The sequence below is a fragment of the Lepisosteus oculatus genome, chromosome 7 (assembly GCF_040954835.1).
Source record: "Lepisosteus oculatus isolate fLepOcu1 chromosome 7, fLepOcu1.hap2, whole genome shotgun sequence".
Lineage (NCBI taxonomy): Eukaryota > Metazoa > Chordata > Actinopteri > Semionotiformes > Lepisosteidae > Lepisosteus > Lepisosteus oculatus.
In genome coordinates this window covers 29,192,232-29,211,675 of record NC_090702.1, presented here as the reverse complement: position 1 = coordinate 29,211,675, position 19,444 = coordinate 29,192,232, and the positions used below count along the sequence as shown (strand labels likewise).

Here is a 19,444-nt window from a genome sequence, read left to right as displayed (position 1 = left end):
GATATCCGCAGAAATGACTACATCAAACACAAAAATGTTTAAAAAAAACTAAATTTCTGATCCAATGAAAGAGCATTTATTTGTATTTATCTCATAATTATTCTGTGTGAGCTCTTCAATTTTCTCAGCTACTAGGCAATTAGGTGATGATGTTTTTCGTCACTGCCGAAAGCATCAGCTCAACAACAGCCAAATCAATACCCAAGCAGTCATTTGAACTGTTATTCAAAAGTGTCTGAAAGGAAGAATCCCCTGTACATAATGATGACTCTGATATATGTTTCCTATGTTAAATTGTCTGGAAAGAAAGGCCACCTGCCTCAAGTGATTACAGCTGTACAAAACATTTTACCATTATCATTCATGTCACAGTGAGATGGCATATAAAAAGGCATGTTTATTAAGGGTCTAAAATAGAAGATTTAATAAAGTAAACTTAAAAAATAATGTAAAATATACTTACAATATTCTTTCATTAGGAGAGAATTACATTAATTTTGTTACCTATACTTCCAACATACTGTGCAGCAATTTATGTCTGCTATGGCAAGTTATACACAGTAGATTTTTAATTAAACTTCAATTTTTTTGTTTAGGATTATCATTTTCACATAGCATTACTCATTAAATATGAAGCATTAAGGAACGAATCTGAAAAATAACAGTTTGCACAGAAAATCTGCATGTCACATTGCAGGATTTTGGTATTAATAACCACTTCACAATTATTCATCCATAAAGCTGAAAACCATAGTGATTCCCCATTGTGCTCCTCACTCACTCCCTGGGTTCACAGTAGGTGCTTACAGAAGCTCCATCACAGGATTACTCTTGCAGTTACAAGAGAACAGCCTTTTAAACAGCCATATCCACAGTGGGAATAGCCCTATTTCTTTTCTCAGGGTACTTCTGGTTACCTAATGGCTTTAAATCCCAACCTCTGGCAACAGCATGTACATTGCTGTATTGACCCTACAACACAAATGAGTAGCTTCAGTGATTTAAGTTTGAAACTATTTTAGTTTGAAAAAGATGCTGTACATTAAAACCAATGAAAAACGTTTACAATGCTTTATTCCAAATCACCATTCAAGTAGTTAATTTAATTTAATAAGTAGAGTATAAACTGTTTCTGTTGATGGCTATAGTTGCTTTTTGTTTTGTTTTTTTATTTGACTACTTCATAGTTAAAAGTAATTATCCGATTATTAGTTTGGGATCAACTGTGTATGCAAGACTGTGTATATTCTGCTATATAGGAACCCTTTAAACTGAAAATTTAACTTCTTATTTAATGGTATTCTCTTAAACAGCAAGGGTAAAGACTTAGCATCCTTTATTCAGGATAAATTCTTCTCTGACATTGTGTTTTAATTTTTATACATTATTCTCATTTCTATTTTGCTCTGGACCTATTGTAGGCTAAACTCATTAATTTGATTAAATGTGTTCAACAAAATGTTTCTCGACAGTTTTCATTTCTAAGACCACGAATGACCATTTCCAACTTTATTGTTTGCTATACCTTTACAACTTCTAGTTCAGGCTCCTTGTGAGTCTTCTTATTCTGCTCCTATTTTCGTTACTAATATACAGCTTTTTTATATTACTCATAAGAGAACGGCAGGTGGAGACAAGATGGACCCTCCCGACCAGCTGGAGGAAGACAATTGGCAGGTTGATCCTTTAAATCAGAAAGTTGAGACTTTCAAGTTGGCCATCCACCTGGACTGTTCAGGATGAAAACTATTAAATTTGCTACATCAGAAGGAAAAGGAAGCAACTGAAGGGCATGCTCAAGAAGTGATTATTTTTAAAGAGTCTCCAAGAGAGACTAAGGTTTGAGATCGAATTTTGAAAGATAGAGAGACTACGAGTCATGGAGAAAGAGTTTTTGGAAGAGTGATCATTTTTTAGAAAAATGTTGGAAGAAACCCTAGTTTTAGAGCTTGTAAGCAGCTTAACTGCCTGGCAACATTGAGAGAGGGATGCAGAAGAAAGGTAGTTAGACCTTGAAGAGAGTTTTCTGTTTTTTGATTATTTTCCATGCAATGTATTAAATAGCACTGTTTTCTTGTATCTATTTTAAAGATCCATTACTGCACCCTGCCCCAGATCTGCCACACACTGTGCACATGATATACTGTATTGTTATATAGAGACAATGGCTCCTGCTCTCTTCCTCCTCTATGAAATTTTTCAAATTACTTACGTCAAATTAAATGATACTGTTCCTTAAATGAAATCATACTGTACAAAAAAAAGATTTGTGAAACTTCTTGCATATTAAAATCCACAGGTCTGCCCAAACAAGAGAATATTTTTTTTGTGGCAAAGAACAAAATAAAAATGTAGATGCACTTCTCTTTTTTACTTTAAGCCTGTTTTAACTTTACAACGGTAAAACAACATCATACTATTACATCTCCAAAGCTCCTGAGTGAATGGTCCACCTTCATTACTGAGTACTCCCTGCTTGATCCCTTCTAGCATTTTTTCCCCACTTGTATATATTTGCAGAATCTGCTTGGAACTGGAAGAGGAGTCCTCTCCTTTGTGTTTTTTGTCTTTTGGTCTTGTTGCATTGTTCATTTCCATCTGACTTTCTTTTACTCTTCCTCTGATGTCCATGATCCCTGTCAACTGACACCCATTTACTCCTCTTCGTCTATTTACATGTCCTAGTTTAGCTCCATAGTAGGTGTGGTGATTGTAGCTTTTGAATATTCTTAGGTGTGAGTGTAGAGTTCTCTTTACTACTCTTCAGTTTTGTATCCATGCATATTTGCTCACTTTCCTTTAACATTGCAATTATTATGGTATTCAAAAAGAGATCACTACCATTTTTGGGTAAAGTTCTTTTAAACAATAATCCATTACAGTTTCACATTACTTGTATAAGGGATTACTTTTATATGAACAAAATGTGGGAAATTGTTTAAATTAATTTACTTTTTTAAATGTATTAATCTTAATTGATTTTAATAGGTAATGGATTACCTTACATAGTAACTGTACACATTCTACATAGATCACTTTAACTGATTAGTTTTAAAATTATTTTCCTGAACCTTCTAGTTAATTTAAAAAAGTAATCACTTGCACAGATAACTTTCAACCCTAATGGAATGTTTTTAAATGTAATTTTCCTCAACACAGATCACTACACTTTCTTTATTTAGAAATTTATTAGAAGCTAACAATATTTAAGTGTAAAAAATCAGAACACATTAATTTGGTTAGAGATCTTTTATAACCTAACGTTCATTCCTTGAAAGCATACTTTATGAAAGTAAGCCTTATTTCCAATCAAAAAACCAATTAGTGAATTCATCCATCAAGTTGTAAATATACATCAATTAGCCTATTAAGACACAAACATAATAAAAATAAATACAAGTGAATCAACATGTTCAGAACCATTAAAAATACATAGTTATTATCTGTCACACTAATAATCACTACCAAATATTTTTCCAAAAAGGGTATAAAACAGTTGTCTTATACTACTGTATATGTATATACGTAGTTAAAATGAGGTAGACAATATGTATCAATACAAGCATTACTCAATTTGTTCCATGAAAACTGTTTGTACGGTGAAAATCAGTAAGGCAAAAGTAAACACCATTACTTTACATGTAAAGGCTTCTGACTAGATCCAATGTCTTTAAAAAAATATCTACATTTCTAATACCATAGTTACTGAAATGTGCCAAATGTGCTGTGCCAGCAGCCATATCACCCCGCAACTCACAACTGGCAACCCATAGAAGCTAAGCAGGTGTGAGCCAGGTCAGTACCTGGATGGGAGACTTCCTGGGTTAGTGGGGCCAGCAGGGGGCGCTCACCCTGCGGTCCATGTGGGTCCTAATTCCCCAGTACAGTGATGGGGACACTATACTGAAAACAGGCGCCGTCCTTCAGATAAGACATAAAACCGAGGTCCTGACTCTCTGTGGTCATTAAAAATCCCCGTGCATTTCTCGTTAAGAGTGTAGCGGCAATGCTTTTAATAATTGGTTGGATGAGGGTAAGCCCAAATGATTATTTAAATTCTGTCTAAGTTATTAAAAAGTAGTTGCATATACATTTGCATATTTTATAATTTGATAGAAATGTAAAACATTTGTTATTGGATTACTCCTTTGTGTTTTTTAAATGTAGACAGCATCTAATAAACTCTACTGGAGTAGACAGCCTGTGTGCTGCTCATCTCACTACGGTAACTCCAGATATACAGCATCTCAACAACTTTGTGTTCTTCTTCATCTTTTTCAAACTGTTCAATCCAGACATTACGGTGCGTTTACATCACCTGCAGTCTCTCTACACATATTCACCAAGGATCGATATTTGGTCCCCAATTTTTGTTTCTCTACAGACACTGCTCTGTTATTCTTCTGCTTACAAATATACTGAACAGTGTCTTCCCAGGAAAGATTATTCACTGCTAGATGCATTTGTACTATTTCAAACCCAACTTACTGGTTGGACTAACTATAGTATGATTTCCTTCTCTCCATTTCTAAATCATCACTCCCTCCTTGAATTCATTAGCCCATCCTTCTGTCTTCTAAAAATCCTAGTGTTACCCTCAATTCTCTCCTCCTTTTAAATTCGATAACATTAAGATGTACGTGCATACCAAATTATGCACTTTTACTGCAGTGTCTGATCTTTATAGGTGTCTGTCTGATGTAATGATGTGGATGCAACATAATTTTCTTAAGCTGGCCTGTAACAAGACTAACAGGCTCCTAACACCAACTTCATAAACTCAGTTACTTTAATATTGCTTTTGATAATGGTAAAATTAATCTTTTCACAGAAGTTAGAAAACTTGCCATTTTTGAACCCGCTTTCATTTTAAGCTATCACAGGAACATTACAAGGTTTGCTGAGTAATACAGCTTGGTTATGGATCTTATTGTGTTTGATGATGAATTATTAATACATTCCTTTAAATAACCATGCTTATACATATTGTGAAGTGGACAGCCCTGGTAGCGATTACGTTCCACAGATTCCTGACCAGTTGCAGAAACCCAATTGGTCAGGTGACTCTTTAAAAAAACAGAAAGTGGAAGCTTCCACAGTCAGCCTAGGGGAGTGGATGTCTCCTGCTTGATCTGAAGGCTAAACCCTTGTGTGCACCACTGACCAGAGTAAAAGAACTGCCCAAGGAACTTGTGAGTTTTAAAGGTTGTGTGATGAGTCTTGGAGATAGAGAGACTCTAGTGTTGGAAGTAGAAAAGAGTCTGAGAGACTGTTTTTGGGAAAGGGATCTGCAATAAGTTTAGGCAGGAGCACAAAGAAGAGCTTAGGTTTTTGTTTTATGGGCATTGGTTTTGGTGTGTTGTGTTCCCTACACCCCAAATAAACAGCACTTGGCTTACAGCTGTGTTTTTGGTATATTTGTTGGACAAGACACCTATTTTCTAAGACTCTGGTATGACATGCCCACGGGTAAATCACAATATACAGTAATACCTTACTTACTGGGGTATATATTAAGGTACTAAACAGGCTTCAGTATGTCCAGAATTCTGCAGTTTGTGTACTAACTAAAACTACTCTAGATCAGCATATAGCTATGTCCTATGTAGATTGCATTGGCTCCTTATCACACTTAAAGTGGACTTCAGGTTTCCCAGTTTATGTATAAAGCACTGAATGGTCAAGCTTCAGTAAAGATGTATGCTAATAGTCCTACAACTAATATATTATCTGCTGATCATCAGATTTGTATTAACATTTTTAAAGCTTAAACTAAAATATGTCTACCTTATAATGTATAACTTTTTTACGACGGGGTTTATTGGGTCAGTTTATTGTTTTTTTTTTACTTCTTGAAGGTGTATTACATTTTACTACTGTTCAGTGGTGTGAGGTATTTGAAGAATAAAATTGTATTATTGTTATTTATTCTCATTACTATCAGTATCCCCCTCCCCTGGTACATTACTGTCATTTCTTGCATAAATGAAATTAACTGAATCTGATCTTTCTTTAAAATCTAATCCGGTGAGCTCTTGACACAGGAGTAATTTTCTCCTGGCTGTCACCCCTACATCAAATTGCCTTCTCCAGCTCAATCAAAACTCTGCTGTTTAGATTTTTCTCTGATTAACTTCTTCCACTCAGCTTCTATGCTTTGGATATCTCACCAGCTGCCCATCTAATTAGGGATTCTTGTCATTGCCTATTTTTCTCTTCATCTTTCTATTTCCTTCTATCTTCTGCCTGTCTTGTCTCTCTATATACCCCCTTTGCCTCTCTGCTCATTTTAGACTAGCCACATGGCAGAAGCTTCCACTTTCTTACACCTGTCTCCAGTCATTCATCCTTTTCCCTTGCTGCACTGAGGGGGGAACTTACTATCTATCAAAGATCCTGCAGCACCACTGACCAGCTCCTGGCACCTCAACAGTACTGCCTATTCAAACTGCACCTAAAGACCAAAATGATCTATCTCTCTGTCTTGCAACCTACAAAATGCTATAACCAGCAATCTGCTCCTACACCACCCACTACAGATCATAAGTTCATATGCACCTTTTTAGTTATACTGCATGCTATTCAAGTTTATTGTATGGTCATCCTACATTATTTATTGTAGTTATCAAAAATGTATATTGGTTCACTATATACTGTAAGTATTGTATTTAACTATTAAACATTAGAAAACATGTTTCTTTACAGTTATTTAAGGGGTTCACAATAAACTAATAATATATATATACATTGATTTTAAGCCTGAGACTGGTTAAAAGCAAAATAATCATTAAGATAATATGACAGTTGTTTTAATACTTTCTCACCTATAAAAATATATCCATGCAAAAGAACAAACATTACTGCAGCATTTTAGCTGAAATAAAAAATAAATTCACAAAATCATTTATTTATGATAAAGGTATTCCGTAAAGATTTTTTTGAAAACTTTCACGGTATTTTTAAATGTGAACTAAATATTTGTAAAATAATGTTTAAAAGTTTAAAAGGTGAGCCACAGAAGATAAAGCATAAGTCCCAAAATGGCTTGATAGTATTTCTAAAAACAAATTTAGAAAATATAATAGGATGTGGACTCTGTTTTTTATACAACTGTTTTAAAGACACAGCACTTGCTTCAGTATATTTCAGAAACAAAAATGTTATTTTGGGACATTGCTTAAAGTACAGCACTTTTTAGAGATTGAAGCATTTTATCAGTACTCTTTAAGATACCAAAATAAAAATGATAAATATATAATATAAATATGATATAGACTGATAACAAATATGTGAAGCATTCCATAACATTCTGTTGCACTATCCATTATCCAGTCCATATTTCCTAAATCCTAATCATAGGTGTTAAGACATTCTGCATTTACAGGTTATTTTCTTCTCTGTAGTCATCCTTCTGTAACAAATAACTCCGTTCTGAGGTCACCCTACCCCATGTGCATATCTAGCACTTTGATTCCAAACTCTCTAACCAGCTTCTGGTGACTCACTATAATCTTAGAGTATCTGATGACATTCACATAGTTCCATTTTTTGGGGGGAGGATGTTATATTTTCAGCAACTGAGCATTAGTTACTTTTTTTTTTACAATTCTGTGATTGTTCCAATACTACAAATTGCTGAACTGAAGTAGGGAAAGATCTTCATTTGACCTTCAAAAAAGTTAAGGAATTAAAATGTACACATGGCAGGAGGTTCTCTGTGGCTTATGAAATGTACTGTTCACAATAATTTAAGGATTTTTTCTCTATGCCAAACATCAGGAAGAATGTACAAAATCAAAGTGTTTCATGCACAAAAACAACATATAATTAATTTTAGCAATGGTAACATTTCTTGTTAACTATATTACAGAATACTACTCATAAAGATACAGAACACAAAGCAGTCCTTCTTTCTAGAAAAAAAAACGGAAAGCGAAAAAAACAGTTCTTATTATCACAACAACAATAAGGTAAACATACCTCCACATAAAACCTACAGATGCAGCCATTCAAAATGCGCGGTAAAAACCCGCGGTACGGTAACCTACCCACAAGCCACCGCGGGGCACCGGAGCATACCGCAGGGCAAGTGATTGGCTGGCCAAAATGACCGACAGGGGCACTCGTGGTGCATTGGTTGGTAGTGCAAAGATTGAATCATTTAATGTCTTTACTGTGCACATTTTAATCCGCTTAGTTTTGAATATTTATATGGATTTTACCACTAAAGGGAAATTTTAGTAGCTGAGCATAAAAAGAAGAGGAGCATAACGCATCTGAAGGTCATAAACGATATTAATTTAAAACATTACTGTATGTATGTAAACTGTACTGTGTATGGCTGGTCTTGGTAGTTTAAAGAAAAAATACACACCAGTCTTCCATTTCTCCCTAAACATTTTAAGCATGAAAGTTTTATGAAACGGTACCCAAATATGCGATTGCTGTATAGAATGAATTTTAATTAAAAAAAAATATTTAACACGAACATTAAGCTGTTTACATCTTCCGCCTGAGAACAGTCACCCGTTGCTACCCAACGCAGAATGGTGATTGGCTGACACCATCTGACACCCCTCTGATTGGAGAAAAAAGACGTGCTGGCGTGCTATACCAGGAAGAGGATTCTTTCCATTCAAAACGTGTATTTTAAAAGTTTAAGAAGTAAAAACCTTACAGCGTACACAGATTTCTAAACTGATCAGGATCGTTATCTTTGTCTTATGCATAATAATGTTCACCGCTCTGTCCAGCAAATTAATAATAAACTTTATTTTATATAGCGTTTTAAACGAATAAGTAATTAGATTGCTCATAAACCTAATCACTTGCTTTTTCTTTTTATTTAGGCTCAGATTACAACTATAGATCGAATTATTAATAACCATAATAACAACCAACCAACAAAAACAACCATATAAACATAATGGTGGTGCTGGACCTTCCAGTTTTATTTATTTATTTTTTAATCGCGTAACATAAACATATTACCGTATGCAAACTGTACTGTATACAATATGTACATGTATATTTAATGTCTTAACTGTGCCCGTTTAAGTATTGAATATTCATATCTAATTTTACCACTGAAGGGAAATCTTAACATAAACATACAGTATATGGCTGGTCTCGGTACTTTAAAGAAAAAAATACACACCGGTATTCCATTTCTCCCTAAACATTGTAAGCTTCGAAGTCTTTAACTAACGTGATACCGGAGTCAACAAGCATACTTTTAGAATTTGATTAAAAGGGAATATAATATGGAATCGCGTATCTCAAGAAATTAATAACGATATAATTATATTCATGTTGCAAAAGAACTGCAACGGACATAAAAACTCCCTTGCATGGTTTCATTACGACCAGAATCGGTCTTGAGATATTTTTAACTTGATTTACAGTATTTGAGAGGTATGTCTTAACACCGATACTACAGTGCTTAAGTACTGCTCACGTATATGTTTCTAGGTTTATATTATGCATTTCATACGGTCAAATTACTTTTGAGCAATAAGAAGCGAGAAACGGTATGCGTTTTACTTTCGTTTTGTGCTGGGACCCGTGGATTGATTAGAGATATCAAGTACATACAAGTCATTTTTTAAATGTTGTAGTTCGTCTTGAAAAAATGTTACGAGTACATCATCTATCAACAATTACACAGGTTCTGTTTCCATATTGCGGATTTTGGTTACGTAATATTATTTTCTAGATTTCACGTTGTGAATATGATGGGATGTCTGATGGGATGTTTCTAAAAATCCATCCTCTGTAAAACGTCTTCTCCAGTTGTCCTGCATATGTATTCGCTAATGAAGCTGTGTGTTCTGAGCCTAGATCTCTACATTTCTGTATGAACCAGCTTAGAGGGCTAAAGACAGCTTGTGTTTAAATTGAGTGTAAGGCAATTTATGCTTCTAAAGTCATGGTCAGCATTTATCTTTGTACTGTGTTGTAAACTTGTTCTGTGCCAAGTCACATTATTTTATAGCGTTTTTAAAGCGTTATCAAATACGGTGTTACTGTAGTTTACTGAGTCCCATGTCACATGGTCTGTGATTGAAACCTGTAAAACCGGTTTAATTCGTCACAGCCAGCACTCTTCAGGTGTGAGAGTCTTCTGCTCAGAATGAAACGCTAAAATGTTTGTGTATATTCTAATGGTAGTGGGGGCGGGGTGTGTGGGAATAAGTTTGGTTGAAACATTTTCTCTGAAAGCATTTTCTTCTTGTAACCGATCTTGTTACAGCATGTTACAGTTTACTATTATTAACCATATTAATTTTAAGTGCTTAATGTAAAATCTTGTAAAAATATATTTTCATTGTTCAAATATACATTAAGTCTGACTATCATATAATAAGTTAAATACAAAACTAAAGAAAAAATAGGGTTAAATATAATTCAAAATATTTTGCTAACAATGTTAACTGTTTATGAATAATAAAATGTATTAACTAAGGAGTAGGATGGCACAGTTGTTAGTATGTTTTTTGTTTTTTTTTAACCCAATCTCCGGGAAACCATTAGTACGATGGTGAATCGGAGATTCTCAACCCTTGCTGCGTACGACTGGAAAAGAATTCGTGATCGGATCAACGAAATGCTTCGTAGGAGGAGGCAGTCTTTTCCTCTTGTCTAACAGTCTGTCCACAAACAAAACATTCCTGTTAGACAAGAGGAATTGAAAAAAAAACAATGTTGTCAATGAAAACCGGTGTGTGTGTCTCTCCCTGCTGGATGTCCCTCTCACAAACTGCTGAATGAATAAAATAATTTTATTGAAAACGAGTTTGCGATTGTCTGGTCTTTAAATTCTGTAGATACGCGATTCCATATTATATTCCCTTTTAATCAAATTCTAAAAGTATGCTTGTTGACTCCGGTATCGCGTTAGTTAAAGACTTCGATGCTTAAAATGTTTAGGGAGAAATGGAATACTGGTGTGTATGTTTTCTTTAAAGTACCGAGACCAGCCATATACTGTATGTTTAAGTTCCAAAATTAATATCGTTTATGGGCTTCACACGCGTTGCAGTATGCTCAGGCACTAAGTAAAAGGAGATGCTTCGTATTGCTTGACTAATTTTAAAAACTAAGTTATAAATATAAAAATTGCAGGCGCTGCTCTGGTGCGTCGGCTCCTACACAGTGCCTGTCTGCCGTAAGCGTTACAATATACATACAGTACCCAACACTGCTTGTACCCATCTGTCATGTAAATAAAACACCTTGAATTGAATTGAATTGAGGGGAGAAGGGGGGGATACTAAAGCCAATACTGGCTCAATGGGCTTTGACGTGCTAATGCGTTAACGGTCCGGGTGTGGCAGGCTTCCAATGTCAACTCGACTCGATTAGAAGACAATGAACGTATTTTAGCCCTAAATGAATTAATAGCAAACATGGTTTACATAAAATACATTTTTCCAAGAAAGTTTATAATAATACGATCTATAGTTGAAATCTGAGCCTACTTTAAAAATAAAGGAAAAGCATTTTCAAAGAGCAATCACGCTGTGTTTATGAAGAAAAAGTGATTAGGTTTATGAGCAATCTAATTACCTATTCGCTTAAAATGCTATATAAAATAAAGTTTATTTAGAGATGAATGATCAGTGTCGCAGTTTAAATAATGTGAGTCAGGAAACTAACACAGCGCCACCGGATTTAATAACGCAATAAAAACGCTATAAAATAATGTGACACAGTACAGCACAGTACAACAATACTGACCATGACTTTAGAAGCATAAATTACCTTACACTCAATTTAAACACAAGCTGTCTTTCTGTATGAACCTCTAAGCTGGTTCATACAGAAAATGTAGAAATGCATTAGCCTGATCATGATTAAAAAACACATAATTAAACACGCGTTTGCGATTTAAATCAGAACACGATTTAAATCAATATAAATGTTTATATTGTAACGCATACTGTCCCGCCTCCATTTCTCTATAACAATTTACTGTTGCACACACACACACAATAGAAGCAGGAACCACTGTCAGAAGGGAAGATATATTCAAAATATCGCAAATATCGATCATGTTGCGATATTTTGAAATATAAAAGTCAATTGATTGTCCATAATATCGCTTACCTATTTTTTCGAAGAAATGTTTGTTAAAATAAAAGTCCAGCACCAGCTGGATTCGAACACACAACCTACCAGTTGGAAGTCACGCACCTAGACCAGTAGGCTACAAGACAGCTCGCATGTTCAGGTAGGCGAAACAGCCTTACACAGTCCTGCCGCAGTACACGGATATAATCATACCGTTATTAAATTCTTTAGATACGCGATTCCATATTATATTCCCTTTTAATCAAATTCTAAAAGTATGCTTGTTGACTCCGGTATCACGTTAGTTAAAGACTTCGAAGCTTACAATGTTTAGGGAGAAATGGAATACCGGTGTGTATTTTTCCTTGTGATATTTTAAGCTCTAGTTGAATGATAGGTGTCGCATTTTAAATCATTTTCGTAGCTAGAAATTATGAAACGCCCTGTTAAAAGCAAGGAAGTTTTTATGCCCCGTTGAAGTAAAACAAAATGCCTGACAAAGTATGGCTTGGACAGATTCCAAGTGCTTGTACAAATGTGCTAAAGAAATTATACTTTGAGTATACAGCTTGTCCAAAGTCATCCATTATTAATACTATTAGTAATATCTTCAGTAAAGGCTTTGATGCATAAATATTTCTGATAAAGGTAGGTTGTGTACTTCTGTCCAACTGAGCAATCTTGCTTTCATAATATATACCAACATTTTAATGACTGATGATTAACATGCTGTAATACACAGTTCAAAATTAAAGGCTCAAATGCTGTACATGAGAGGTTAAGCTCCCCCTGGCGGTTTTACAAGGCGACGCCGGATAGTTAGTCACGTGACACACGTGAAATGCGTGATACCGCGTGATACTGTGACACGCCCACCGGGGTATGCCGCGAAATACCTCACCCATTTTGAATGGCTGCATCTGTATAATTAATGGGTTGTTGCACGGCACATGAAAGCTAGCGAGCAAAAGTAGAGAGCTAATGGGTAAGTGGATGAAATGCCCGGCTGCTGCCACTCCAAGTGGCAGTAACAGTACGAATTCAAACTTAGGTGAACCTACTGAAAAAAAGAAAAGGAGACAAGGCCCAAAAATTGCCAGTTCTAAGACCAATATGTTTTGTATGGTTTTACATGTACGGTTGCGGACCCTACCGAAGCCACTTTTGTTTTGTTTCTGCGGTGAAGTCTTAAGAACAGTTCCATGAAGCCAGCCCATCTACAGCAGCACCTGAGACGGTAAGACTGATACATTTTTCCATGAAAAGTTTCTGAATTCAAGTCAAAGCAAACTGAAGAAAGCCACAAGCGTGTCAGCACTGGCGGCTTCTTTTGCCATGTCACTACTGGTGGCTAAGTCAAGGAAGCCTCATCCCATTGCAGAGGAACTAATTTTCCCCGCAGCTGTAATTTTGGCAGAATCGATGGTTGATAAGAAAGCAGCTGATGCAATCAAAAGAGTTCCATTATCAAATAAACAGTCTGCTGTTGGATTGATGACATGTCCCTTAATATTGCTAGCCAAGTTGTGGATAAACTGAAACAAGCAGGTCAGTTTGTGTTGCAGTAGGACGAAATCAACGGATATTAGTGGGGAGGCACAGCTGATTTCTTTTGTGCGTTACAAAAAAGAGTCTGACATAAAAGAGCATATTTTGTTTTGCAAGAATCTTACTGGGAAGACTACCGGTGAGGACATTTTTTCAAGTGATAGTTTTTTCAAGGACAGCTATCTGGATTGGAAATCAAATTGTGCAGTCCTGTATGTACTGACGGGGCAGCAGGTATGACGAGGAGAGTGCTGCGCAGGTTTGTCAAGGAGGTAAACCCCAACAGAGTGGATGCACTGCAATATTCACCGGGAGGTATTGGCCAGTAAGAGAATGAGCCCCACGTTAAGTGCTGTTTTGAACCATGCAGTTAAATTGATAAAGTTCATCCAGTCCAGGCCTGTGAAACACAGACTGTTTCAAAGTCTTCGTCAAGACATTGGATCAGAGCATGAGCAGCTACTGCATCATACGGATGTCCAGTGGTTATCCCGCCACAAAACCCTAGTGAGACAGTTTGAACTTCGCACGGAGATACAGTATGTGCTTTTCCGAAGGAGCACCTGCACCTCCTTGCTACCCTGTATGAGGACCCAGAGTTGGTTGCACATTTGGCATATCTTGCTGATGTGTTCACCAAACTGAATGAACTCAACTTATCACTACAAGGTAAAGGACACACACATCCTCAACATGTACAGTATGACAAGGTGAATGGATTAATAAGGAAGGTCAAATTGTGGGAGAGGAAATGTGAGGATGGAGATGTGAGCTGTTTCCCACTGCTTGATGCCCATCTTACCACCACTGACACAGACAGAGCTGCTGTAGTGAAAATTGTGAAAGCACATGTGTCCAAACCCAACAGTGAGTTCAACACATACTTCAGTGACCTTGAAACCAGGTCTGCTAAACTGGACTGGGTCAGGAACCCTTTCAGTGTGACTGAGAGCAGCAGAAGCCTTCCTGCCAGACTGCGGGAACATCTGATGGATGTGTCCTCAAACCGTATGTCACGATCGCAACCCCTCCTCTTAAGGGCGCTCCAGCCCTTCCTCGTTTGTATCATTCCTGACACCTGTTCCTTGTTTCTTCCCTGTTTCTGTTCGCCTTTAAAAGCCAGGCGCTCACTTCACCCAGCGCTCTGCATCTGATCCCTGCATCATGCGAGCCCGGGACCTAGTTGCGCCTGGCTCCGTTATGTTTTTAATTTCCTGCTCCTGTCCTTGTCCCCCCCCAGTCCCAACCAGACACCTGATTTTAATCTCCTGTTTGGACGGATTTCCTAGCCTTGGACCTTTTGCTTTCGTTTTTGGATTCCCCCTTTTGGATTTATTCTGGACTGTTCGCCTCGGCCAAACCTCCTTGGATCACCAGCACTGTATGGACACGCCCCCCTGTTTTCATCCCTGTTCCTGCATGACTTTTCCCTAGAGTATTCCTTCCTCACTATTCTGGATTGTGTTACACCGTAGACTTAAGATGAAACATGCAGACAAGACACTGACACAGTTCTGGTGTCCTGTGGAAAAGGAATACCCTAAGGGAGAAATATGCACTTAATTAACTTTTACCCTTTGGATCTACCTACTTGTGTGAAGTGGCTTTCTCAGCTTTGACCCAAATCAAAACCAAGCAGAGGAACAGACTCAATGTGGAGAACAGCCTAATTACAGCCATGGCCACACTGCCCCCAGAACTGTAAAAACATTTGAAAGACAAACAAGCTCAGGTGTCTTATTAAAGGAAGATTAATCTACTTGTTGTGTCTGACTCATTAATGAATCATTATAATAATATTCAGTTTAATAATATTATTAATAATGTTTAATAATATTCAGTTTAAATCAGTTTAAATGAACAAATTTAGGAGTTTGGTCTGGTTTGGTGTGGATGATGTGGATGAGGGGGTACTTGAGACATATTGAAAGGGCTGTGGGAGTACATAAGACAATAAAGGTTGGGATCCACTGCTGTAGCAGACTGAATCAAAAACAAAATGTATTTGATGTGATTTTACAACATCATGCACCCATAGAAAATTCAGGACAATAGAGTTTGTGTAGCTACTGTATATCATGACAGATTTCAGGACTATATCAAGGTACAGAAGCACTGATATATGCCCTGCATAACAATAAAATATATCACAAGTTTCAAGGTCAGTGACACTGATATACCACTGACAGATGACCAAAGCTCTCTTTCCGGGTCACTGATATCAGGAAGTCTTTCACAACAACTCAGAGCCCATATTTTCCCTACTGGGAAACATAAATGGAAAGCTTTTGGCAGCAAAACAAAACCAACACCATTTTTCATCAAGTACAGTCAATATAGTTATATTGTCATAGTAGCCTGGGTATGAGAGGATGCACTTGTGGCTTTAAGATCATATTCTTACAGAGTTGCTTATTGTCTATCATGGCACCTGGTTATGCCAGACTTCCCTCAAGTGTAGTTGGAACAGTATTGCATTTGTGCTACAATGAAGCAAAATGTAGTTTCATATTTAGTAATCATCATGTCCATAACTCCTTTTATCATGACCAGTTATTAGCCTTTAATTTGTAATTTGGCCTCATCAGTGCATTCAGACTCCATTCAGGTCACTTCAGTAAACCGGAAGCCCAGCTTCATGTATGGAGAATTAATTTATGTACCGTATGTAGTATACATACAGTACAGCCTGTAAGTTTAGGGATCTGAGCTTGGCTAAAACTGCAACTCTGATCCACTTCAAGATTATCAAATTAGAGGTCAAGCACAACCATGCCAGTACTGCAAAGCTTTTATACTGTACTCCCTGAATTTTACTGAAAGGCCTGCATGATGTCAATATAGTCAATAAAACAACACAAGCAGCCAAACTGTGCTGTGAGCTTTAAATATTTCTTATAGCATTCACCAGACATTTAAAGTAATGCAATCAAATCTAATGTCCTCACATTATAGTGAGCCGTTTCAGTGCTGAACAGGCATTCCAGTTCTTTTCCCAAATAACTATTTTTTTTCCAGCAGGCAAGTACAGCCTCGATTTCTTTGTAGCCTAGTAATTTATTTTAAGAGTGGTTTTTGCTTTTAATCTCCAAAATCAACACTAATTCCAACACTTCTGCTGGCAACAATGTGGATGAGCAGTAACAGAATTTAGAGCACTAATAAATATATATAAAAATCTCCACCTAACTGTCTGTGATTAATTTTTAACCATGCTTTATGTGCTTTCAGATGCATAAAAGCCTTCTATGGGGCACAGACTCCCTACATGCAAAAGCTGTAGGAGCTCAAGCTGATTTGGAATGCATACGGTTTGGTGTCAAATGCCTTCTGTCTGGCTGGCAGCAAAGAAAGCGGTATCTATAAAAGAAAGCAAAGGCTCTAAAACTGACTGTTAATTGATTTGGAGTAACAATCATCTGGGACCATCAGTAACAGGCAGATTGCCACTTTACTGGCAATCTCCCAGGATATACTGTAAAAAAGGTAAGTAATACCTTAGGCTTACAGAATACTCCTGAATGCCCGAGGAATAAATAGCAACACCAGTGTAATTCTTAGCAGAAGAAAAAGGAAGCTATGTACTAGATATCTGTACTATACTGTATCATGTTCACATGCAGTGCAGCAGTTAATAAGAGATGAATAATATTCTTACCACTCCGATTTCCTCTCCACTTATTATGGGTAATTCCCTCACACATTACATAAAAGAAGCTGTGTTAAAATCTGGTTCCCACTAAGTAAAGTGTACAGTACTGTACAGTATGTGCTCCGAAATCCTTCACCACACCACAAAAAGTGAACAGTAAGATTTCATGTAGCCATTTTTCACTGCCAATGTAATGAAAACAATATAAAAGTATGAGTGTAGTAAAAGCAGGCTGATGAAACCCAATAATTTTCAGTCAGAAATTACAGACCTATCTCTGAGAGCCAAGATAAAATCACCATTTTAAAATACAGTGGTGCCACCTGTCTCTATTTGGCAAGATTGGCAGAGCAACGAGCATTCCAATTTTATCAGATCATTTTCTGTTGCATTAGGTTTAATTGCTCTCAGCTTATTATTGACAGACAGATTCAAAACAAATCTCCTTAGGCTTCAGGGTTTTGCCTCACATTACATCAATCCACAGCTCTGTAAAGGCTGCCCAGAAAGATTTGCCTTCTGGGATATATGGGTAAAATTCATTCAACTTCCTATCTATTGGTTCCCTACCCATGGTTTTACAGTTACTTACAGTATACTGCAATAACTTAAACACAACGCAGTAGCATAGCGCTGACTCTAATGAAATGATTAGGACTACAAAGAACACAAAGCTAAAGCTTTATTAAAATACCTTTAAATGCTTTTGACCTTGTAGCTTTCTGTGCTGAGTGTGACCTACATCTAACATTTACTGAAATACATTAGTAATTTTAACATATTTAACAATATATATTAAATGTAAGATAAAATTAAATTAAGATAAATAAAATAAGTACTACTAGTGAATAATTTCACATCACGTAGTTTGGAATCGGAAAGAAATATTTTTTTAACGGCAGCAGCGCGTACCTTGAAAGAGAAACGCTCTGCTTTCATTGTGGAAACCCTGGACCTGCGAAACTCCAGTAAGCGACTCCCCAGTCTGCAATTCCTTGAAAATGTTAATCTGCAAATCAGGGTCCACTCCGAACCCTAAAACTTGAAAACGCAAAAACACAGTTTCAGAATCAAACGTTACGTGGATTTCTCCTATCTTTAAACATAGGTTGAGACACAGTATTTGTATTTACAGTAATAAACTGGAAATAATAGCACCACCATTCACTATACATCACTAAATCATAAACCAAGTTTATAAGACATATTTTAAAATACGTATGTTTTATCACTAAGTCGTATTTCAAGTCGTATTTTAAAGTCGAATTTTAGGTTCGCTTGTAATAATGCAGCAGTACGGTTTGAATATCATAAGTTCATCTATGACAGACCAATCTTAAAATATCTCAAATGTTTTTACGAGATAAAAATCATAGTACCCTTACCTGAAAAGATGCAAAAAACAGACAGCACAAAAGTAAGTTTTAATAGTTCCATCATGATGACAAAAATTAGTCCATGTTCTACTGTTCACTTCTTTCAAAATACTGATTGCTCTGTAGTAAGAATCATAAGCGAGGAGGTGATTCACAAATGCACAGGTTTACATACTGTATCCCCAAATATAGCAAACATCATAAACGGATTTCTAAACAATTAAGAAGAATGGGAGAAAATTATTCCTTTAGAGTAACAGTCAGAGTATGCAAAAGATGCACCGTTCCGTGGCCATAAAAATATCATCGGTAAAATAAGTACAAGCAGCCACAGGAGAGTTGCAGACAATCTGCAGTCAGCAGGCACACAGAGACACCGTGCTGCCTCCGAGACAGACAGAAACAGAGTGAGGAGGAGAGAGAAGAAACAATTCCAGCCCCCTTGTGGGCTTCTGCAGCGCACTCCTCAAAATAGTCGCACACTATCTATCATTTTGTTTGGACAGTTTAACGATTCACGCAGAGGGCTACGGTGTTCAGAGGTCTGTAAAGTTGTCAAAATCTTATATAATCTAAATCTCTTCATATTCCACACTTGAATAGATAGATACAAAATGATAAACATAACCGATAATTCCAATAAAGCTACAGAGAACTTGTTTGTGTGATAAAAGGTCTATTAACGTTTTATTGTTGTCTACTTTTGGTCTTTTTTCCCCCAATTATTTCTGGTATGGGCATATATTTAATTTAAAATGTCTCCTGTGAACAGCGTGACGGCGGTATTACAGCCTCA

The 19,444-nt window shown here is 36.6% G+C and overlaps 1 protein-coding gene across 1 annotated transcript in view; it reads right to left on the bottom strand.

The window, feature by feature from the left end:
- Positions 1-19,150, bottom strand: part of nell2b (neural EGFL like 2b) — a 129,256-nt gene extending 110,106 nt beyond the window's left edge. The window contains exons 1-2 of the mRNA XM_006633621.3: positions 18,658-19,150; positions 18,185-18,313 (exon numbers count right to left, since the gene is read on the bottom strand). Coding sequence (XP_006633684.2) covers positions 18,185-18,313; positions 18,658-18,712 — 184 coding nt within the window. The 5' untranslated portion in view covers positions 18,713-19,150. The remainder of the gene's footprint in view (positions 1-18,184; positions 18,314-18,657) is intronic.
- Positions 19,151-19,444: the final 294 nt, after the last annotated feature.